The 24,102-nt window shown below is 46.2% G+C and overlaps 1 protein-coding gene across 1 annotated transcript; it reads right to left on the reverse strand.

Annotated features, from left to right (window-relative positions):
• Positions 1 to 3,447: 3,447 nt before the first annotated feature.
• On the reverse strand, positions 3,448 to 16,100 carry NOBOX (NOBOX oogenesis homeobox). The gene is made up of 7 exons (XM_007522375.1): positions 15,884 to 16,100; positions 12,915 to 13,021; positions 11,370 to 11,497; positions 8,642 to 8,727; positions 8,191 to 8,422; positions 5,396 to 5,700; positions 3,448 to 3,743 (listed from the first exon to the last, which is right to left on the reverse strand). The coding sequence occupies exons 1-7, from the start codon at positions 16,098 to 16,100 to the stop codon at positions 3,448 to 3,450; spliced, it is 1,371 nt and encodes a 456-aa protein (XP_007522437.1).
• Positions 16,101 to 24,102: the final 8,002 nt, after the last annotated feature.

The raw sequence follows: 24,102 nt of genomic DNA on the forward strand, positions 1-24,102 counted from the left end.
GCTTCACCGCTTGTGAAAGGACTCCCCTACAGGTGGGGAGCCAGGGGCTCGAACTGGGATCCTTATGCCGGTCCTTGCACTTTGCTACATGTGCACTTAACCTGCTGCACTACTGCTCGACTCCCTTCATAATTTTTTGTTGTTATTTCCTGTGCATGCTTCCAAAAGGCTCCTCTCTGCTGGCTCTGTATCCTTTCTTACTTTCTTAAGCACTTGCATTCATCTAACTACTCTTTCACTTCATTCCTCTTATCTCTCAACTCCTACCTTTTTTGTGTGTGTTTTTAATCCATTTTTACTAGTGATTTACAAGATTACAATAAGGGCATAATTGTACACCCTTCCCACCTCCAAAGTTCCATGCCCCACACTCATCCAGGGGTAACTATCATAATTCTCCCAAGATCACTGATATAGGTTGAATATATATATATTCAAATTCATGTTTTTTAATTCTCTGTATTCCATGAGTGAAATGATCTAGTTAGTTGTCCATCATTATCTCTGTCAGTTTAATTCAGTTTGTCTAAAAGACAATAGTCTTTTATAGCTACTCAGTAGTTCTCCATTGTATATATGTCCTGTGACTTATCTTTTTATTATTAATTTATAAGACTCAGTTGAGCAACATTCCTCTTCAAAAATATTGAGCTTTACCACCAGGTCTCTTTCCCCCATTTTTTATTTATCTTCCTGAGTCATCACCACCTTTCTCTGCTTTCTTTGTGTCCCATTTTATCTTCGACATAGAATCTCCATACTCCTTCCCTGGCCTTTCTTTTGTTTCCTTCTTAATATTAGTTTTCTCATCTTGGACTCTCATATTTTTGCCCACAACCTCCAGGTATGGCCATCATTTTCCTCTTATGTTACCTCAGGATCGATTTTTATCCTCGAGCTTTCCATTATCCTCTAGTACCTGCCAGTCAGTGTGTTTTCCACAGTCTGTCTCTACTTTCTAGTCATCACTCTGGTCCGCTCCAGACTCCAGACTCATCTTCCCTTCCCTTTCTGTACATATCAATGTTCACCTCTGTTATTATCTTTGGGTCTGATGCACCCAGTAGAATCAGACACATGGAACCAACCAGATCTAACTGATATTTGTCAACAATCCTAAGCTTATCACCAAAGACTCAAAGGCAGTTCTTCAACATCACCATGGCTCCCACTTCGCTCTGGTAAATGGGGCAAGAAGGCTGGACACATGGACGGACTTCACCTTATGAGTGCCCTGTCTTCCTGAGCTCCTGACCATGTTTGTGTTCTCCACTGTGGGCAAGCCAGCCTGTTTCCCCCTTCTCTGCCACCACCCAATACAAGAGTCCTAGATTAGCACCCAGTCTCAAAGGGTAACCATGGGGGAGGTAACCTAGCAGTCCTGGCTACCAAGAAGAGGACTCAGAAGGCAGAGTGCATCCTGTGTATGTGTGAGACCCGGGAGTTTGACCCCACACATGAATGTGAGTGGGATATATATATCCCTCTCACATTCAAGTCAAGTGTTGAACTCTGGTTCCTCGTGATTTTTTTTAATTTCCTGTGCATGCTTCCAAAAGGCCAAAAGGCTCCTCTCTGCTGCCTCTGTGTCCTTTCTTACTTTCTTAAACACTCATCTAACTACTTGCATTCATCTAACTACTCTTTTACTTCATTCCTCTTGTCTCTCAACTCCCACCTTTGTGTGTGTGTTTTTAATCCATTTTTATTAGTGATTTACAAGATTACAATAAGGGCATAATTGTACACCCTTCCCATTTCCAAAGTTCCATGCCCACACTCCTCCAGTGGTAATCATGGATATAGGTTGGAGATATATATATATATATTTCATGGTTTTTAATTCTCTATATTCTATATGAGTGAAATCATCTGGTTAGAGAAAACCTCTCCTCTCAGAGCCAGGCATTGAGTGGCACACCTGGCAAAAGAACCCACAGAAAGACCGGGTTCGAGTTTCCAGCTCCCTACCTGTGGGGGGGGGGGGGGCTTCCTAAGAGGAGAAGCAGATCTGCAGGTATCTTTGTCTCTCCTTCTTTATCCCCCCTCCTCTCTCAATTTCTCTCTGTCCATCCAATAAAATGGAAAAAAATGGCCATCAGGAGCAGTGGATTTATAGTGCTGGCATCGAGCCCCAGTGATAACCCTGGGGGTAAGAGACAGAGAGAGAGAGAGAGAGAGAGATGGCAAAATTCTCATTTTGACAAAAATAATTTGTCAAAGTGGACTCTGGAGGCTCAGGTGGCAGTGCATACATTACAATACCCATATTACAATGTACAAGGACCCAGGTTCAAGCTCCTGGTCCCCACCTGCAGAGAGGAAGCTTCACAAGTAGTGAACGAGTGCTGCAGGTCTCTATCTTTCTCTTTGTCTTCCCCTCCCATTTCGATTTCTTTCTGTGTATATAAATAAGAGAAAAAGGAGGTGGGTGGGGGACAGCTGGGTCAATGGATGCATAATGCAGGCACCAAGCCCCAACAATCAACTTGGTGGCAAGCAAGCCAACAGAGAAACAAACAAACAAATTAGTCTGTCAATGAGTAGAGAATGCCAACTGTCCTTTTAGGTGCTATTTCAATGCACCACCAATGAACCTTTTGGTGCCTTGGCAAGCTGGAGTGGGAGCCATATACACAAAAGACACAAAATACTTCTAACTGGTGCAGTGAGGGCTCTGAGACCAGACACTGGGGTCACTGTGGCACTGCTCTCATGTAGGACAGAGCTGCTCATCTCCCCTCCTCTCCTGTGAGCACTTCCTGCTCTTCCTACATTCTCCCCGGGAATATAGTTTTGAGTTTTGGAAAGTAGGTCACAGTTCACAATACTCAAGACATGATAAAAAAAAAAAAATCATCAGGCTTCACTTTAAATATTAAGCCACCAGGACCTGGATTCCAGAGAGAGGCTGGGGGGTGGTGCTCAGGTTTGCTGGGGTGCAGGTCTGGGTTCAGAACTAGAACATGGTCTATAATGGATGGCCTGAACTCTCCAGTTCCTCCTGTAGGAGGAGAGACTGTTGCAGGGGCCCAGGGTGAATGCCAGGTTCCGTGTGGTCACACCTGGGACACTCAGGCCTCCAGTGCACAGCTGGTCAGCTGAATGGAGGGCAGAGAAGAGCTAAGTGTAAACAGGAGCCACAGAATGACAGCAGGAGACCCAAGTTTACTCTTTACAACAGCTTCTCTGGCTCAGAAATCTCATAAAGAAAGGAAACAAAAACAAATCTAACACCATTCAGGACTACAGAAAGGACTCTTTGTTCTGGACCACCATCTTCTTTCTCACCATCTTCTTTCTCACGTGAGTGTCCACTGAGATGAGACCACGTGGGTGGGGGGACGGGGGAGGGTGTCATCATTGAGTATAGTGGACAGAGTCCACAGTCTTTTCTCTTAGCTACTGTGGGCTTCCAGAGAACAGCCTCTTGCCACTCCCTGGTGGCTAGGAAGCATGGCCATGCTTGTCTTTTTCTTGGTCTTCCTTTGGTGCTAAAGACTGCTCCTTGGAGGTGCCAGGCAGCTGCTGGTCCTCTAAGGCTTTGTTGGGTAAAGGCCAAGTTCCCTCAGGCAGCTGGGGGTGGCCGGGGGAAGGATGTCTGCTCACATCTGGAGCACACGGAACTGGAAACAGATCTGGGAAGTAGCTGTCCCCTCCTGGGGGCTGGCCCAGAGTTGATGGGCAGAAAGGACTGAGAAAGGGCAGTTCTGGCAGGAAGGGATCATTCCAGGGTACTGCACCTGTGGAGGGAGGGGCAGAGAGAGAGATTTTGACAGGATTAAAGAGATCAGCCTCTGTGTAGTAGTCCCCTTCCTCAGAAACATGGAGTTAGGACCCTGGAGCCATATCCAAGTCAAACAGTAGAACAAGGGTCCTCTCCCTACCCCAGAACTAGGTGTGCAGCTGTCATGCGGTCCTATGGTCTAGAAACATCTAGACAGAGTGGCCCACACATGGGTGGGGCAGTCCCAGTGTCCTCTCACATAAGCTACATGGAGATAGGATCCCTCAGGAAGAACTTGCTCAGAGCAGTAACACTTAGATCAAAAGCTCTCTCTCTCTGTGTGTGTGTGTGTGTGTGTGTGTGTGTGTGTGTGTGTGTGTGTGTGTGTGTGTGTGTGTGTGTGTGTCTGACTGCTTGTTCTCAGTCTGGGTCAAGTTCATAAAAGCAAAGACATAAATATCCCCTATACTGGGGCATCACCTTTACATTTAAGTTGTGCAAGAAACAGCGTCTATCTGTATAAACTGGCCTGTGGAGACACTGAATGCATTAACATTTTCTGAACATGAAGTAACAAAATCTATTGGCCTTGGGTTCGGAAAAAAAAAAAAAAGTCCAAGTTCCTTCCCTCCCTTCTCCTTCCTTCTTTAGCCTGCCTCTTTCCTTCCTTTCATACTTCTAACCACTCTCCTGGTTTTTCACTCCTTGTTTGTTTTTGTTTGCCTCCAGCGTTATTCCTAGGGCTCAGTGCCAGCACTATGAGGCCACTGCTCCTGGAGGGCATTTTTTTTCCATTTTCTTAGATAGAACAGAGAGACATTGAGAGAGGAGGGGGAGATAGAGAGGGGAGAGACAGACAGACATCTCTAGACCTACCTCACTGCTTGTGAAGCATCCCTGTTTCTGGTGGGGAGCCAGGGGCTTGAAGCCAAACCCTTGTAAGGTCCTTGCACTTAGTATTATGGTGTTTAACCAGGTGCATCCATGCCTGGGACCCCCTTTCTTCACTGTTGATAGTCTTGTCTTGTTATTGTTATCTTGGCTTGATTGTTCTATTTCTGCCAGAATGCAGTCTCCTTAGAGGTTGGCCTCCAGGATTTCAGAGACACAAGAGGCCCTTCAGAATGTGGAAACTACCTGCCCTGGACCTTATGCCTAGATTCTTGCTCACTACTCTTCTCAACTCCCTGGGTTTAGGGATACTGCTTCCATTTCAGAGCCCAGGAGACCAACCCGTGGTCTGGGCTGAACTTCCCAGCTTGGGTTTTCCTCAATCCAGAGTCCAGAGCTCTCCTGCCCATTCCCCCTGCTCTGCAGCCTCCAAGAAACTAGAATGAGGTTTGCTGAACCGAAAAAAGCAGGGACAGGCCGGCTGGTGGTGCACCTGGCTGAGCACACACATTATAGTGAGAAAGGACCTGAGCTCAACCCCTGGTCCCCATATGCGCAGTGAAGCAGTATTGCAGGTCTCTCTCTTTCTCTCTCTCTCACTCTCTCTCTTACTTCTTCTCTAGCTTTCCCTTTCTTCTCAACTTCTGTCTCTATCCAAAATACATAAAAAAAAAAAAAAAAAGCAAAAGCAAGGTACGAGAGGAAGTGGTCCCTGTAAACCCAGCGCCCTCTGTCTGCCCAAGCACCCAGCCTACTTCCTTGTCTGCCCCCACTCACCAGGATTCCCAGTAGGGGGTTGCAGCAGCATCTGCCCTGAGGGAGACCCCTGGAAGTAGCCCTGTGAGGTGGCCCCACTGGAACCATGAGGCAAGGGGAAGAGTTCATCCAGCAGTGGAGGAGTCAGGGAACTGGGCATGTGGAAGGAGGGGAAGGGAGGGAGGAAGGGAAACTGGGGCTGGGGGGGTTGGAAGCCTTGGTTCTGCAGAGTTGAGGGGAACTGGAAGGGCCCCAAGTAGCTGCTGTGCTGATAATCGCAGGGTTCGGACTCTTCCAGGTATGAACAGGTGGGTGGCGGCGTGAGGCTGTGGAGACAGAGGAGTTAGTGAGAGTCAAAAGGGACCTCCATATTCTAGCTCCATCTCTTCACCCTCTCTCCCCGTATCCATGAGTCGAGGCTTACAGCCCTGCTGCTGCCTCCTTCTCTCCCTCTCCTCATTCCTCACGCTGGATTTCTGTTCTCTGGCATTCCAAATCCTTTGCAACCCAGATCTATGTGTTTTCTTTTCTTTTGTTTGCTGGTTTATTTATTTTTGCATAGAGAATGAGAGAAGTTGAGAGAGGAGGAGGTGGCAGAAAGAGAGAGAAAGAAAGACACACCTACAGTACTGCTTCACCACTTGTGAAGCTTTCTACCTGCAAGGACTGAGGGCTTGAACCCTGGACCCTTACACATGTGTACTCTAGGACTGTACTGCCCAGTGCCTGTGTTTTCTTAAGCTTTGTTTTCATGTGAGAGAAAAAGCTCTCTCTCTCTCTCTCTCTCTCTCTCTCTCTCTCCGCCACCAGGGTTATCACTGGGGCTCGGTGCCAGCCCTAAGAATCTACTGGTCTGGAGATAACATTTTCCCCCATTTTATTTGATAGGACACAGAGAAATTGAGAGGAGAGGGGAGATGGGGAGAGAAAAAGATAAGACACCTGCAGACCTGCTTCACTGCTTGAACCTGGATCCTTGTGCTTAGTATATGTGCTTTTTTATTGTATTTTTATTTATTTTCCCTTTTGTTGCCTTTGTTTTCATACTGTTATTATAGTTATTATTGTTGTTGTTGTCACTGTTAGATAGGACAGTGAGAAATGGAGAGAGGAGGGGAAGACAGAAAAAGGGAGGGAAAGATAGACACCTGCAGACCTGCTTCACCACCTGTGAGGCAACTCCCCTGCACATGGGGAACCAGGGGCTCAAACTGGGATCCTTATGCCGGTCCTTGCGCTTTGCACCATCTGCACTTAACTTGCTGCACTACTGAGCGACTCCCAGTATATGTGCTTTTAACTGGGTGTGCCACTGCTTGCCCCCCCTCTTTCTCTCTTGAAAAAAAAAATATATATATATATATTCCCAATGTAATGCTCAGTTCTGGTTTATGGTGATGTAAGGGATTGAACCCGAGATCTCAGATTGCCAGGCATGACAACTGTTTGCATAATTATTATGCTGTCTTCCTAGCCTAAAAATAAATCAATCTTACAAAAAAAAAACCAAAACAAAAACTAAGGTACTCCTATGGCCAAGGAGGTGGTTAGGCAAGTCAAGCGCTCAGCTCTGGTTGCTGGCATTGCGGGGAATCAAGTCTAGACCCACAGGCAAGCAAGAAAGTTCTGTGTTCCACTTTGGGAATTTTCACCCCAGCCCCATTTGTTATTGTTGTTGGCGATGGCTGGTCATCACTGGAATTTCACTGCCTGGAGCTAACTTGCCCAGACAGAGACAGAGACAAGGAAGCAAAGACACCACTGGAAGACAGACTCCCCCGGAGCCTTGAGCACAGTTGGCAAGCAGGGACCTTCCCAGGTGAGCTCTCTCTCATGGTGGGGTCTGCCCACCCATGGGTTCTCTGAATTCACATCACATTGGCTGCTCCACAGTTCTCTCTCAGTTAGCCCCTTCCTTCCCTCCCCAGGTCCATCTTAATTTCCCCTGTCACAGCCAAAATACTACACAACTCTGCCCACATTCCTTCTGATCAAAGCTGAGACAGGCAGACAGGCTCTCTGAACTAAGGAGGCAAAACAAAAGACAAAAAAAAAAAAAATCCTGTGTGTGTGTGTGTGTGTGTGTGTGTGTACACACACACACATACACACCAGGCTTAAGGTTTGCATTATGTGACAATCTCTCCTTAGGAGCAACTTCAACTGTCAAATTCTTTAATGAAACCAAGAAAGACCCCTGATTGATAAAGACCCCAGACACTAGGCAGAGCAGAACTGGATGTCTAAGTGTCTAAGGCTGCAAGATGGAATCCTTCCTGACCTGTAGATATGCCCTTGTGAGACTTTCCCACCGTTTCCTGAACACACTCACTATGATCACTGTATAGAACTCCAGCTACCAAGTGCCCATCCTCACCCCTCATTAATATGCATAGGTTCTCCTGGGAAACTCCTGTGCATGAATAAACTGTTGTTTCACTCTAACTCCACTTGGTGTGAAATCAGATAGATACGTGCACACGCACACGCACACGCACACGCACAAACACATGCACGCACACACACACACACACACACACACACACACACACACACTTCCTTTTCTGAAGTTAGCTACTCAGCCTGTGCTATCTAGTTTCCCAATTTACCAGTTGTCTTTCCATTAAAAGATTCCATTCCGTTGCACACCGCTCCACCCCACTCCACTAAGGACCAGGTGGTGGCACACCCGGTTGAGCGTACACGCCACCATTCCATTCCATTCCTGGGATTTTTGAACCACAACCCTTCCCAACAACTCAAATGACCCACAACACCAAGACAACTCAAGTGGCCATCCCCACCTGATGCCTTACCTTGGTCCCCAGGGCCCACAGGGAGCCTCCTTGTGGCTTCCACCCCCACCAAGTGGCTCCAGCAACAGAGGCATAGGCTGGGGCTTGTGGCCAGGGCCAAGGGACAGTGGGAGGTTGGATCTTTGAACTGGAGGAGGGCTGAAGAGTAGTGGGGTCACTGGAACCCTCTGAGCATTCTCACTCTGTTGGGCTGGGGCCACAGTCTGGTCCGACATCAGCAGTGTGGGGGGCTCTAGGAACAGAAGTCCACAAAGGGGGCTGGGCTGAGATCAAGGACATGGAGAGGCAGGTTGGGGTGGTACAAGGCTCCCATGCCCAGGTTCCCCTCAACAAGTCCCACAGGAATAAAACATGGGTGGGGGAGAGAGGGCTTTTTTTTCACTCCCATGTCTGTACATAACAGACGTTTTATCTTCCCAGCAGCCACTGCTCCAGAAGGTAGTCAGCTTACCTGGAGGGACATCCAGAGAGGGCTCTGGAGGGAAGGGACCTGGCTCCGGGTCCAAGGGGAGTGTGGGTGGGAACTCAGTGGCAGAGCTGGGGGTAGACAGAATGTACACTGTAGCTCCAAGCGAGTGGAGCGGTGCAGAAGACAGCTCACCCAGAAACCTGTGTGTGTTGCCATGAGACCAGCCAGGCCTTGAACCCAAGCCCCACCAGCACCACACAGGAGGTGCTGGAGTACTGAGGCAAATTCCAGTACTATGTTTTCTTTCTCTCTCTCTTTCTCTGTCTCAATGAAATCATGGGTGGGGTCCACCCAGTTGAGTGCACGTGTTATCTATCATGTGCAAGGACCTGGGTTGGGTTTAAGCTCCTGGCTCCCAACCGCAGTGGGGAAGCTTCACAAGCAGTGAATCAGGTCTGCAGGTGTCTCTCTCCCTCTCTATCCTCCCCTCCTCCTCTCTGTTTCTCCCTGTCCTGTGAAATACTTTTCTTAAATAGTCCGCAGCAGTGAAATAGCAGATAGAAAGGTCTAGGAGACAGACAAAGTGGGAGAGAGGAAGACAGGGTGAGGGAAAGAGAGGAAGAGAGGGGGAGAGGGGGAGAGGGGGAGAGAGAAATTTTAGGAGAGAGAGAGGGAGAGAGTAAGGTCTAGGAGACAGAGAAGGAGAGAGGGAGAGGGAGGGAGGAGAGAGGGAGGGAGGGAGCAAGGGAGAGAGAGAGAGAGCGAGCTCACTGGATAAGGTGGTTGCCTTGCATGTGTGTAGTCTAGGTTGCCAAGTTTGAATCCCCTGTTTCCATGGAGAAATTTGGCTTCTATGGATTGACTCATTCTATCATCTATCTATCTATCTATCTATCTAATCTATCTATCTATCTATCTTTATCTGACTTTCTGTCTGGAAAAGTCAGTTAGGAATCACGAAACCCTAGCAACAGTCAACAATAATAAAAAGGGGCTAAGTGCATTTAAACTCAATTAATGCCATTCAGACCTATACCCAGAGTCTAGAGTGTGTCAACCCAAACCAGACTGCCCACCTCCCTAAGAGTATTTAAGCTTGTTACACTGGAAAGCCAGGATCTGGACTGGGGGTCAGTCAGAGCGAGACAGAAAGGGACAGTGCCAGTACAAAGGGACAGGGGCCCAGGCAGAAGCCCAGGAACCTCTGGCTCTTCCATCAACGGAAAACACCCACGATGTTCCCGTGAGTCAGACAGACACACAGCTGCAAAGCTGCCAACCACCCAGTTGTGCAGAAGACAAGATTTCTATATAGCCGTCTACATAGACCGTATCAGGAGTGGACGGAGTGAATAGGGGTAAAGCATGTGAAGCTGCCACCTGGCCCCCAGTTCCTGCCCAATGTGGGCACCTCACCTAACATGAGGACCCCTCTCAGTTATATTTTTTAATTTTCTTTTATTTATTTATTTTTTCTCTTTTGTTACCCTTGTTGTTTATCATTGTTGTTATTATTACTGTTGTTGTTGCTGTTGTTGTTGGATAAGACAGAGAGAAACTGAGAGAGGAGAGGAAGAAAGAGAGGGGAAAGATAGATACCTACAAACCTGCTTCACCACCTGTGAAGCGACCACTCTGCAGGTGGGGAGCCGAGGGCTTGAACTGGGATCCTTATTCGGGTCCTTGCACTTTGCACCATGTGCGCTTAACCTGCTGCACCACTGCCTGGATCCCTACCCTCCCAGTTCTTGGTGGGGGCCTCTCTCCTCCTTTCTTATCCTTTCCCTCCTGGGAAGGTTACTCTGCCTCCTACTAAAATCACCCTGTAAAACCCCAGGGCCAGGAGTTGGGCTGTAGCACAGTGGGTTACACGCACATGGCGCAAAGCACAAGGACCAGCTTACAGATCCTGGTTTGAGCCCTCAGCTCCCCACCTGCAGGGGAGTCACTTCACAAGTGGTGAAGCGGGTCTGCGGGTGTTTTTCTCTCCCCCTCTCTGTCTTCCCCTCCTTTCTTCATTTTTCTCTGTCCTATCCAACAATGACAACATCAATAACAACAATAATAACTACAACAATAAAAACAACAAGGGAAACAAAAGGGGATAAATAAATATTTTTAAAAAACCAAAAATCACATTGCTCAGGGCCTCACACTCTCTTCACCTTTGTCAGCCTTGTTGACCACCACCCTTTTTTGGACACAGGTATCACACGAACTGGAGACATCAGGAACAATATCAGGGTCAACTCACTTCCCCCCTCCCAACCCCCAACTCTTCAGCCTCCTGAGCAATGTGATTCTGAACTTGCTCTCAGAACAAAGCCCCAAATCAGTCAAAATCAGCTATTCTTCATGGCTTCAAAGAGTGAGGTGAGCAGGACCTGAAGAGTCCCTCAAACTGTCCCTCTGTCTTTCTGACTCGGTTGGTGCCCAGTCAGTTCTAGAGTCTAGTTCAAGTCTGTTCTCAAACCTCTGGTCCACTCCCCCTTAGCTGCAGGGCCATATTCCACAGCCCAACTCTGTTGGGGCTCAGTTTCAGTCTCTCTTTTTTTTCCTGAGTCTTTGTGCTGGGAAAAAAAATCAACACAGATTCCCTCCCACATCCCACCTCTCTCCAAGGCACTGAACTTCCCAGCCCCAGCTGGCGAGGACAACATCCTTTGAAATACTGACCAGCAACTCCAGGCCGCAGGACTAGCGTTCCAACACCCTGGCCAGGAGAGTGCAGCCCAGGAGCTTAGCCTGAAGGCAGAGTGGGTGGGGGTACCTGTGCTGCTGCTGCTGCTGGCTGTGGGTGGGGGCGGGGGCAGGCCCTGCAGGAGGACTGTCCTGGCTTTCCTTCCCATTCAGCTTCTCCACCTTTCTCCACTTGGCCCTGCGATTCTGGAACCAGACCTGGAGGGGAGAGACACTTGAGAGGCTGGAGAAAGAGCAGACTGTGGCAAAGCTCCTCAACCTGACAGGGTGAGCTCCACACAAAGCCTAGAGGTCCCATCAGTACTCGGCATCAGATGTCTCTTTGGTAAAAAGGAACCATCTTTCCTCCTTCAGCCTCTCCTTCTCCTCCTCCTCCTTCTTCTCCTTCACTTTTTTTTTTTTTTTACTGTTGTTATCATTGTTGGATAGGACAGAGAGAAATGGAGAGAAGAGGGGAAGACAGAAAAGGGGAGAGAGAGAGAGAGAGAGAGACACCTGCAGACCTGCTTCACAGCCACCCGTGAAGCAACTCCCCTGCAGGTGGGGGCAGGGGGCTCAAATCGAGAGCCTTAACGCTGGTCCTTGCACTTTGTGCCACCAGTGCTTAACCCACTGCACTACCTCCCTACTCCCTCTCCTTCACTTTCTTATCAGGAGGTTAACAGTTTTAAAGGACTGTTATTGGCACATGAGTACAATTTGTGAGCTCACCATGATAGAAGTCTGCTAAACACTCTCACCCCCACATTAGGTCCATCATCACGTACCAGGAACTGAAAACCCCCAGGCCCCCCTCTCCTCCCACACACCCCTCACCCTGTCCTCCTTCCCCAGAGTCCTTGGCTTTACAATAAACCAAACCCACTTTTACTTTGTTTCTCCTTTCTGTTCTTGTTTCTTAAGTTCTGCCCATGAGTGAGATCACTGCACATTCATCTTCCCCTTTCAACCTTATCTCACTTAACGTGATTTCCTCAAGCTCCATTCAAGATGAGAAGAAGTGGAATTCATCATTCTCAATAGCTGATATATATCTCACAACTTTCTCAGCCACTCATTTGTTGTTGGACACCTAGATTGCTAACAAGTTTGGGTTATTACAATGTATGCCACTGTGAACATAGGAATTACACAGATCTTTCTGGATGGGCATATTTGGTTCCTTAGAATATATCCCCAGGAGAGGAATTGCAGGATCATAAGGGTAGGTCCACTGAGAGCCTTCTGAGAGTTCTCCAGACTGCTCTCCACAGGGGTTGGGCCCATTGACATTCCCACCAGCAGTACAGAAGGGTTCCTTTCACGCCACAACCTCTCCAGCATTTGTTGCTGCTGTCCTTTCTGATAGAGGACATTCTCACAGAGGTGAAGTGGTATCTCACAATTGTTGGTGTGTCTCTGCTAGTCAGTGGCCTTGAGCATGCTTCTATATGGTTAGGGACCATCTTTTATCATGGAAGGCTAAAGTCAAGAGTTCAGGGGAACATGCAGCCATACAGGAGCCTCCCCCCAGCTCCCGCCTGCCTGCACTCAAGAGTCCAGGGAGTTGGATTCTTAAATATCACCCACCCTCTCATTTCTCCCACCCGTTGGCCAAGACCCTCCCCCACTTTACCATGATGCGTTGGGGGGTGACTCCCACTGCCTGGGAGATCTCCCGCCTCTTGTCACCATCTGGGTAGTGATCTTCTTGAAATATTCTTTCCAGCTCCTCCAGTTGATCTGGAAATGGAAGGAGCCCACAGTCTTGTGTCTAAGTGCCTCACTGGCCTGTAGCCTTCTCTCCTGTGTTTTTGTGGCCCATCGGAATAGGCCTTCACCTTCCTGTGTTCTGTGACAGGGATCAGGGGAGTGTCTGCTTTCCCTTCTAGACTGACCCCAAAGTCCCCTTCTGTGGAGGAAACCTCCCTTTCCCTTCTGAGGGTCAGAGGTTATGACCTGGCCACAGGTCAAGGGTAGACTTAGCCAGAGGACACAAAGACACTTAGCCAAAGAGATTATCTTCACACCTATACCCATCTGAGCTGTGTGCAATAATCAACATCCAAAAACAGCTAAAGTGCCCCAGGTCAGATGAGTACATGAAGAACATGTGTTATCTATCTATCTATACACAGTGGACTACTACTCAGCTTGGAGAAAGAGGAGATGGTGTCTTTCACTATGACATGGATGGAACAGGAAAGGGTTATACTAAGCATATTAAGCCAGAGAGAGAAGGACAAAGAGGATTTCTCACTCACAGGTGAGAATTAAGAAACAAAGTCCCAGGGTTGGGTGGTGGCGCACCAGGTTGAGTGCACATGTTACAATGCACAAGGACCCAGGTTCGAGCCCCCCTCTCCCCACCTGCAGAGAGAAAGCTTTACAAGTGTGAAGTAATGCTGCAGGTGTCTCTTGGTCTCTCTTCCTTTCTATCTCCCCCAATTCTCTCGACTTCTAGATGTCTCTATACAGTAAGTAAAGATAATTATTTTAAAAAGTTAAACAAACAAACACCCCATTCAAGCCCCGGGAGGTTGCTTTGCAAGTGGTGAAGCAGGTCTGCTGGGGTCTGTCTTTCTCTCCCCCTCTGTCTTACCCAACTCTCTCCATTTCTCTCTGTCCTATCCAACAACGATAGCAATAACAACAATAATAACAACACTGATAAACAACAAGGGCAACAAAAGGAAAAAAAACAAAAAGAGTCTGAGTGGTGAGGGAAAAAAGATGTGGTGATATGATCCACAATATTTTTCAGTGTTAATGTATTTTTGTTGTGATTTTTGAAACATAAAAACTAGAAGTAAAAGATACACTTGACAAAATGCAAAAATGTTGCTTGTAAAAAATACTATTGTAATGCAAAGAAGAAATGGAGAAAGGAAGGAAGGAAGAAAAGAAAAGGTGGGCTGGGTGGGTTAAGCACACATGGCACGAAGCTCAAGGACCTGTGTTAAGGATCCCAGTTCGAACCCCTGGCTCCCCACCTGCAGGGGCGTTGCTTCACAAGCGATAAAGCAGGTCTGCAGGTGTCTGTCTTTCTCTCTTCCTCTCTGTCTTCCCCTCCTCTCTCGATTTCTCTCTGTTCCATCTGGCAACAACAATGGCAATAGCAATAGTAATAACAACAACAAGGTCAACAAAAATGGGAAAAATGGCCTCCGATAGTGCAAGTACGGAGCCTCTAGCGATAATGCTGGAGGCAAAAGAAAGAAAAGAAAAGAAAAAGGAGAGGAGAGAAGAGGAAGGAAACAAAGTCAGGAGAGAGAGGTGGCTGGAATAAAAATCAATAAAACCCTTTTGTTTAAACTCATTTAAAAAGTCTAAGAAATAAATTTAAAGAAAGAATTCAGGGACTTCTGGAGGCGGGGCTATGGAGCAGCAGCAGCTGTGTTTCTCTCCTCTCCTCCCCAGGGTCAACTAGGAACACCAAAGGAGACCACCTGGGACTGCAAGAAGGTAGGACTTGAACGACTTCAGGAACCCACCAAACCACCAGTGAGTGCAAGCACGTGTGGCTCATTGCCGGGATAGCCTGAGGGGGCTTCTTCCCTAGCACGTGTTCTCTGGGTTGGAGAGAACTCGACTGGAGCCAACCTAGGCTGCTGCGTGGGAGAGGGATCAGGAACTCATGCCGGGCTAGCATTGCAGGAGAGAGACTCTGGGACTCTCGGAGCCAGAAGGCAATCCAATGTGTGTTTAGTCAGAAAAGAATCTGTATTTATACTACCCAAGAAGGAAATAGTAGGGTGGAAAACAGGATATGACGAAGAGAGGGTGGAGTGAAAAGAGAGTGCAAACCAGTGGAGATTAAACAGTGGAAAACAGGGTGTGACTAGGAGAGGAGGCGGAGCAAAAAGAGATTGTGAACCAGTGGGATTAAACCAATGCCCTGCAGGCAGGGCGGGTCTCAGGTAAACCAGTGATTATGTAAATAGACCAACGCATTAAGCAGGGGGGAGCTGGCATACTGCCCAACAGCTCATGGACAGGGAGGAGCCTAAGGTGTGATTGATTTGTGTACACCTCTGTTCGTAGAAGCACAATTTGTAGTAGCCAAAACCTGGAAGCAACCCAGGTATCCAACAACAGATGAGTGGCTGAGCAAGTTGTGGTCTAGATACACAATAGACTACTACTCAGCTATTAAAAACAGGGACTTCACCGTTTTCAGCCCATCTTGAATGGAGCTTCAAGAAATCATGTTGAGTGAAATAAGTCAGAAACAGGATGAATATGGGATGATCGCACTCTCAGGCGGAAGTTGAAAAACAAGATAAGAAAAGAAAACACAAGTAGAACCTGAACTGGAGTTGGCATATTGCACCAAAGTAAAAGACTCTGGGGTGGGTTGTGGGAAGAATACAGGTCCAAAAAGGTTGACAGAGGACCTAGTGGGGTTTGTATTGTTATGTGGAAAACTGAGAAATATTATGCATGTACAAACTATTATATTTACTGTTAAATGTAAAACATTAATCCCCCAATAATAAAATTAAAAGAATCCAGGCTGTTCTTTGTACAGCCTCTTCCCCTGTCAACTGTTTTAACAGAGATGGCACCAGTCCCTTCAAATTCCTCTCACCTGCAAGGACTTACCTGAGCGGTATAGGGTTCGAGTCTTCTTCTTAACGGGGCAGGCCATTTCTGGGGGCCTCTTCCTCTGTTCAGCATTTTGGTTGTTCTGGCCCAAGTTGTGCAGGAGATGAGACAGATGGCAGGAGCTCTCACCTGACTTACAAGGTGGCAGGTTGGGAGCACCTTGGGTTGAGTCAGGGACACCAGGAATGGACTCTGACACCAGCTCCCCAGACATGGACTTTTTCTGCTTCCCTGGGGCTGGTAATGGGGGTCTCTTCACTGGTTTGGCCTCTCTCACAGACAGGGGCCAGTCTTCTCCTAAAGGTGGGGGTCTTGGTGGGACTATATTTCTTTCTTTGTGCCCCCCCCCCAAGCAGAAGGGCTGACATGCTCTACCAGCATCAGCCTTGGCTGCTTCTCTGGGGGCCTCGACTGGCTTCCTGTCTCCACTCATCACACTGGAGCAAGGTGTCTCCTTCCTCGGGGCATCCTGGGTACAGGAACCCAAATTCTGTTGTGGTGATGGTCCTCCATCTGGCTCAGCACTTAGGGGCTTGCTTCCACTGTCCTGGCCTGTGGGGAGCCAGCAAACCCTCAAATTAGCACCAGGGAGAAGAAAGCCCAAGAGTCAACAGGGCTTTTCATTTTCCCATTTGATTTTATGCCCTCACTTCTCTGCATACCAAATGGAGTGCTGAGGGGTAGTAGACCCAGGTTTACTATGCCAAGTGCAATAGCTGAGAAAGAAAGCAAATACCACAGGTGTTCACTTATATGTGGTTTACAGAGAAACACAGCAAGGTAACAGACAATACAAAAAAAAATGCACACTCTGCTCACAAGTAAGATGCTTTTTTTTTTACTTATTTAATTATTTATTTATTTTCCCTTTTGTTGCCCTTGTTTTTCATTTTTGTTGTAGTTGATGTTGCCATTGTTGGATAGGGCAGAGAGAAATGGAGAGAGGAGGGGAAGACAGATTGGAGGCGGGAAAGATAGACACCTGCAGACGTGCTTCACCGCTTGTGAAGTGACTCCCCTGCAGGTGGGGGCGTTGGAGTCTCAAACTGGGATCCTTATGCTGATCCTTGTGCTTTGAGCCGCGTGTGCTTAATCCACTGCACTACTGCCAACTCCCTAGACTCTTTCTATAGAACTGGGGTCACCAAATTAGACAGGAATGTGTGTATGCTGGGGGGGCATATAGGTGGAAGGAACCCAAAAGACTTTGTTGGATTGTGTCAGGGATGGTATGGTGACATACATCAGTAAGAAGTATGGGACATATAGACTTATAGCCCAATGCTACAGCAACCAAAATCCACACCAAATAAAAGAAAAGCATTAAAATCACAAGGTTATAGCAACGGATGCTGAAAAAAACATTTGACAAGATTCAACACCCATTTATAATAATGGCCCTGAAGAAACTGGGAAGGACAGTTCCTTGACGTAATAAAGGTTACAGAGGATAAACCTTCAGCTAACATCATACTTAAAAGAGAAAAATGGAAAACTTTTCTTTGAAAATCTGGGACTAGACAACGATGTCCACTATCACCACTTCTTCTCAACATTATCCTAGAAGTTCTTGCCAGTACAATAAGACAAGAACAGGATATCAGGGGAATCCATATTGAAAAGAAAGAAATTAAACCATTCCTATTTGCAGATGAGCCCTAAAGACTTTCGGGAACCCTAAAGGCTTCTAGAAAAGCAGCAAGAAATCTAGTGAAGAAACAGGATACAAAAATGAATGCACAAAAATCTGTGGGATTCCTATGAACAAGTCATGACTCTAAGGAAACCAAAATGAAGGAAGTGATTGCATTTACTACTGAACTCAAAAAGACAAAATACCTTGGAATCAACTTGACAAGGGAAATGAAGGAGCTTCACAACAAAAACTATAAGGCATTGTCAAAATAGGAGGTGACACAAAGAAACAAAAGAACATCCTGAACAAATATTCCTATAATAGCCATGCCCTAAAAATCACTTCTAAGATTCAACATAATCCCTATCAAAATTTCAATGATGGGAGTAGGACGGTAGCGCAGCAGGTTAAGCACACGTGGCACAACGTGTCCAACAACGACAACATCAACAACAATAATAACAACAATAAAACAACAAAGGCGACAAAAGGGAATAAATGAAATAAAAAAAGAAGTAATTAAAAAAAATCTCAATGACAATTTTTTTTTTTTTTGCCTCCAGAGTTATCACTGGGACTCAGACCTGCAGTTTGAATCTACTTAGACAAGTAGTAGAAACAGCCTACATGCCCACAAACAGATGACTGGATAAAGAAGTTATTGCTTCTATGGCTATTTTTTTCTTTAGAGTTTTGTCTTTTTGGATAGGACAGAGAGAACTTGAGAGAGGAGGGGAAGACATAGAGGAAGAGAGAAAGATAGACACCTGCAGACCTGCTTCACCATTGGTGAAGCGATCCCCCCTGAAGCTGGGAAGCCAGGGGCTCAAACCAGGATCCTTGCACTTAGTAATATGTGTGATTAATCTGGTGCTGCGCCACCACCTGACCCCTCCAATGACATTCTTCAAGGACACTGAACAAAGTAACCAAAAAATTCGTGTGGAACTGAAAAACATATATCATGAATAGCCAAAACAACAACAAAAAAATTCCTGAGAAAAAGAAGAAAAAGGAAGGCATCAAGCTCAACTTTAGTTTCTACTACAAAGCAATACTAATTAGAAGTGTGGTACTGAGACAGAAATGGGTACTGGGGCCAATGGAACAGGATAGAGAACCCAGTCATAAACCCACACTAATATGGATACTTCAAATATGACAAAGATATGTATGAGAAAGAAGAACAGAAAGGGAAACTCAAAGCAGAATCTGCCTGAGTTTGGAGTAGGTCACCAAAGTAAAAATCTCTGGGGGAAGGGGGAGGGTAGATGCTCAGCTTCACTGTAGGGTGGGGGGTGGGGTGGGGGGGGTGACACACAGACCTTTGGTGGCCGGAATGGTGTTAGTATACACTCCTATTAACTTATAGTTACAAATAACTATTTAATTAGTATGACGGGAAAAATGAATTGAATGTCTCAAACTAAAATAAAATATATATGACAAAGAGGCCAAACCCATGTAATAGGGAAAAAAATGCAGCATGCTGGGAAAACTAGACAGCCACACAGAGGGAAAAAAAATGAAACTAGACTATCATTGAACAACGATACAGCAAAATCAACTCAAAACAGATCAAAGACCTGGATATTAAGTCTGAAACTATGAAGAGCACAGAAGAAAACATCAGTGAAATACTTTGAGCCCTTAACATTGAAGATATGTTCAGAAACTCTTCCCTATGGGCATGTGAAACTACAATAACATTTAATAAGCAGGACTACATCCAACTGAAAGCCTTCTACACATTAAAAGAAAACTCCACAAGGATAAACAGACCACTAGGAAAAGATAACTTGCATACCACATATCAGACAAATGACTGATATCAAACATCTGTAAAGAACTCTGAGACTGGGAGACTGGGAGTCGGGCGGTAGCGCAGCGGGTTAAGCACACATGGCACAAAGCGTAAGGACCCGCGTAAGGATCCCGGTTTGAGCCCCCAGCTCCCCACCTACAGGGGCGTCGCTTCACAAATGGTGAAGCAGGTCTGCAGGTGTCTTTTTCTCCCCCTCTCTGTCTTCCCCTCCTCTCTCCATTTTCTCTCTGTCCTCTCCAACACGAATGACAGCAATCATAACTACAACAATAAAACAAGGGCCACAAAAGGGAATAAATAAATAAATAAATAAATGTTTTTTTAAAAAAAGAACTCTGAGAGCTTGACAACAGCAATAAACAAATAACCCAATAAAAACAAGGGTGACAGATCTGAGTGGATTATTTTCTAAAGGAATATATATATGAAAAATATGAAAAATATGACATATGAAAAATACTCCATTTACCATTACAAAATGCAAATTAAATTACTCCTCCATTTACCATTACAAAATGCAAATTAAATTACAATGAGATAATCACATGAGAAATGACAAGTGCTGCAGAGGCTATGGAGACAAAGGAACTCTGGTAGGTTATTAGGTGGGGGTGCTAACTGGGGCGGCCTCTACAGAAAGCAGTATGGAAAGCCCTCAAACAAAAGCGGAAATACCTTATAATTCAGCAAAAATGCTCTTGCGCATATACCCAAAGGATATGGAAATACCCATTCCAAAGGACATGTGCACCCCTGTGTCTAAATCGCTATTGTTCACAACAGCCAAGAAGTGGAGACAGCCCAAATGCCCACAAACAGATGACTGCATAGAGAAGTTATGGCACAGATACTCAATGGAATACTACCCTTGCCATGGACTGACTTCTAATTTTTATTTGTTTGTTACAAGATTATAAGTTTATATAAGTTATAGCTCCACACCATGCCCCCCTCCCAACGATAACCACCACAGTTCTCATGGGTCTTACAGACAGTTTGCTAGTGCATCTATTTTGTTTGGATGTTTTCTGGTTTTGGCAAGTTCATGTGAACCAGATCTCCAGATTTCACATGTGAATGAAACTTTCTGGTAGTTGTCTTTCCTCTCTTTACTTATTCTGCTAAGCATAATCACCTCTAGTTCCATCCATTTTGGCCCAAAGGACACAATGCCATCTTTTTTTTTTTTTTATCCTGCCCTGTAATTTAAAAAGATGCTATCATGTCCTTCAGGAAAAAATACAGTGATTCTGCTAAAATAAGTAAGGCAGTAAAAGAAAAACTACCTGATGGTTCCACTCATATATGGAAAACAGAGAATAGAGGGGCTAGGTAGTGGTGCAGCTGGTTAAGCACACACATCACAGTGCACAAGGACCCAGGTTCAAGCCCCTGGCCCCCACGTGTTAGGGGGAAAGCTTCACAAGTGGTGAAGCAGGTCTGCAAGTGTCTCTGTCTCTTTCTTTCTCTATCTCTCCCTCCCCTCTCAATTTCCCTCTGTCTCTAACCAATAATAAATATTAAAATGAGAGAGAAATGAAATACATGAGTTTAAAAAAAAAAAAACTAGCCAAGAGAATTTCTGTAGCTTACAGAAGAGGGATTGGGGATGGTGCAGAGCTGTACCTGTCACCATGTAATTTTGTCCTGGAGCCCCACTTCCCCAGAGCCCTGCCCAACTAGACGAAAAGAGAGAGAGAGACAGAGTATGAATCAACCTGCCAACACCCATGTTCAGTGGGGAAGCAATTACAGAAGCCAGACCTTCCACCTTCTGCACCCCATAATGACCCTGGGTCCATAGCCTCAGAGGGATAAAGGATAGGAAAGCTACCAGGGGAGGTGATGGGATACAGTGTTCTGGTGGTGAGAACTGTGTGGAGTTGTACCCCACTTTTTATTATTTATTTTTTTTTTTATAAAAGGGAAACATTGACAAAACCATTGGGTAAGAGGGGTACAACTTCGCACAATTCCCACTACCAGAACTCTGTATCCCATCCCCTCCCCTGATAGCTTTCCTATTCTTTATCTCTCTGGGAGTATGAACCCAAGATCATTGTGGGATGCAGAAGGTGGAAGGTCTGGCTTCTGTAATTGCTTCCCTGCTGAACATGAGCGTTGACAGGTTGATCCATACTCCCAGCCTGTCTTTTTCTTTCCCTAGTGGGGCAGGCCTCTGGGGAAGCAGAGCTCCAGGACACATTGGCAGAGTTGTCTGTCCAGGGAAGTCTGGTTGGCATCATGTTAGCATTTGGAACCTGGTGGCTGAAAAGAGAGTTAACATATAAAGCCAAAAAACTGTTGACCAATCATGGACCTAAAGGCTGGAATACTGCAGATGCAGAGTTGGGGGTTCTGCTGATCCCAAACCAACCTAATCAACTCAATGAGTACCACCTCACCATGCTTCACTTCTGACTGTGTCCAGAGAAGTCAAACATGGAATGTCAACCCTTCAGGCTCATTACTCGAGTGAGACCTTTCCTTTCATAGTATTCTCTAATTCCATTCCAGGAGGTTCACTTCCTAACAAAGTCCCAAAACCTAGATATAGACCAGGTCCTGTAAGATAGAGCATATGTTCACATGTATCCATAAATTAGGGCAAAATATATGCCTGAAAGCAAAAATACACAATAGTCTTTAGTGGGTCTGTATCAAGTTCATAATGAAATAGTGTCTACTTAGACCTAGATACCCTCCTCACCCACTTTCCACTACAGTTCTCTCACTCACTCTAAAGCTAACCTTAGCAAAGCAAGGATGGCAAAAGCTAAATAAGGGCAAGAGACTGGCATACTTTAACAATGACTCTTTAGTCACTATCAGGCCACCCCATCAGCTGCGGCCCTAGTCAGGGAGTCCTTCTTCTTCTTCTAGCGTTTGCCCTTCTTCCGTAGCCAGTCAACAGCGTCAGGTTCAGCCTGATGTAAAGTTTCGAGACCTCCTTCCTGAGATTCCCAAACAGACGTGATGGGCCTAGATCTCAAATAAATCCCTCTCCCCAATATAACCAGTCATCTCTATCAGGAACAACACAATAGACCCCTTTGTGAGCTCCCAGAGGACCTTGCCCTCAACTTGGATCAACAATGTTAAAGAATGCTCCATCTTTCAAAGGGAGGATGGTTGACATACTCTATGCTATACCTGAGGAAGATGGGTCGATATTGAGGCAGCTTGGAATGTTCCTACTCATGAGCACAGAATGTGAGCTCAGATCTACAGGGATGCAGAGGTCACATAGGCTCCTAAGCTGAATATGGGCCCCAGATCACATCAAATCAAATGGATGGGATTTACAGTCAACAATATTTATACCCCTTTCCCATGTTAGGGAGCTACTCTCTTCCCTGATCCAGCTTTCTGGTCCTTTTCCAACCATGACATCATCTCCCCAGACAGTAACCTGGATCCACCTGCATATCAGATTTCAGGTTCAGGGAAAAAAAAAAAAAATCCTAGTATAACCACAGGCCCTTTGGAATAGAACTAAATATGCCTACTAGCTATGTAGCTATCTATAAAATGGAGGACCCCCCAACTCTTCATCTGCACTGTTCCAGTTGTTCCTCGTTTATCCTACGATTTTGTCAGTGTTCCCCTTCTTTTTTTTTAACCTGTTTCACCACCTGTGAAGTGACCCGCCCTGCAGGTGTGGAGCCAGGGGCTCCAGCCGGAATCCTTGTGCCAGCCTTTGCGCTTCCCGCCACGTGCGCTTAACCTGCTGCGCTACCGCCCGAATCCCCAGTGTTTCCTTTTTATAAATAAAAATAAAAAACCTAAGTGCTGCAAAAACAAACAAGCTCCAGTTTGCCTTTTTCACTTGGTGTTGGCCAGGCTCAAGTCATATCAGCCAAACGGTTTTGGGAAATGTAGGTGTGTGGGTGAGCTAATCTATATTAATCTTTATTAATCTAGGGAGGTTCTCACTCCTTTCGAGTTCCTGTTTCTCCTTTCTTTCTTTCTTTCTTTCTATCTTTCTTTTTGTTGTCTCCAGGGTTATCGCTGGGCCTCTGTGCCAGCACTAGGAATCCACTGCTCCAGGAGGCCATTTTTCCCATTTTGTTGCCCTTGTTGAGGTTGTTATTGTTATTATTGTTATAGATTTTGTTGTTGTTGGATAGGACAGAGAGAAATGGAGAGAGGAGGGGAAGACAGAGAGGGGGAGAGAAAGATAGACACCTGCAGACCTGCTTCACTGCCTGTGAAGCGACTCCCCTGCAAGTGGAGAGCCGGGGTCTCAAACCAGGATCCTTATGCTGGTCCTTGTGCTTTGCGCCATGTGTGCTTAACCCGCTGTGCTACCGCCCAACCTCCCCCCTTCCCTTCCCCTTTCCTCCCACCCCTTCCCCCTGCTCCAAGAATCAGATATGAGTGAGAAAATTAGGAGAATAGCCAAGAATTTCCAAGACACAGATGTCTGAGTTAGGAATGGGAAGAAGAGAGGGATAGTTTCCACATCTTCTAAGACTCACCCTGTCCTTGCCAGCCCTCCTCAAACAGGGGTTTGGGATTTGCGCTTCCCAGAGGCATCTTCAACATCACCTCCTCATTTTACAGATGAGGAAAGAATGGCCCACTGGCCTTTTAAGTTCTGTCTAGTCCCTCCCACCTGCTGTTCCGCCCCTCAACTCCCCTCACTGCCCCTTCAGACTAATCCTTGCCTGAGCTCTGATTCATCTCTTCTCAACCATGTTCCAGGCAAGATGTTAGAAAAGCACCATTCAAAGGTTAGACGAAGGATGAGGG

The sequence above is a fragment of the Erinaceus europaeus genome, chromosome 8 (genome assembly GCF_950295315.1).
Source record: "Erinaceus europaeus chromosome 8, mEriEur2.1, whole genome shotgun sequence".
Lineage (NCBI taxonomy): Eukaryota > Metazoa > Chordata > Mammalia > Eulipotyphla > Erinaceidae > Erinaceus > Erinaceus europaeus.

Excerpts from the sequence above, each read along its gene's own strand:
- NOBOX (XM_007522375.1), bottom strand. The coding sequence starts at position 16,100 with ATGTCTGGGGAGCTGGTGTCAGAGTCCATTCCTGGTGTCCCTGACTCA. Across the intron at positions 13,022-15,883 it reads TCGAACCCTATACCGCTCAG|ATCAACTGGAGGAGCTGGAA; the intron begins GTAAGTCCTTGC and ends TTCCATTTCCAG. Across the intron at positions 5,701-8,190 it reads TGTGGGCCCTGGGGACCAAG|CCTCACGCCGCCACCCACCT; the intron begins GTAAGGCATCAG and ends CTGTCTCCACAG.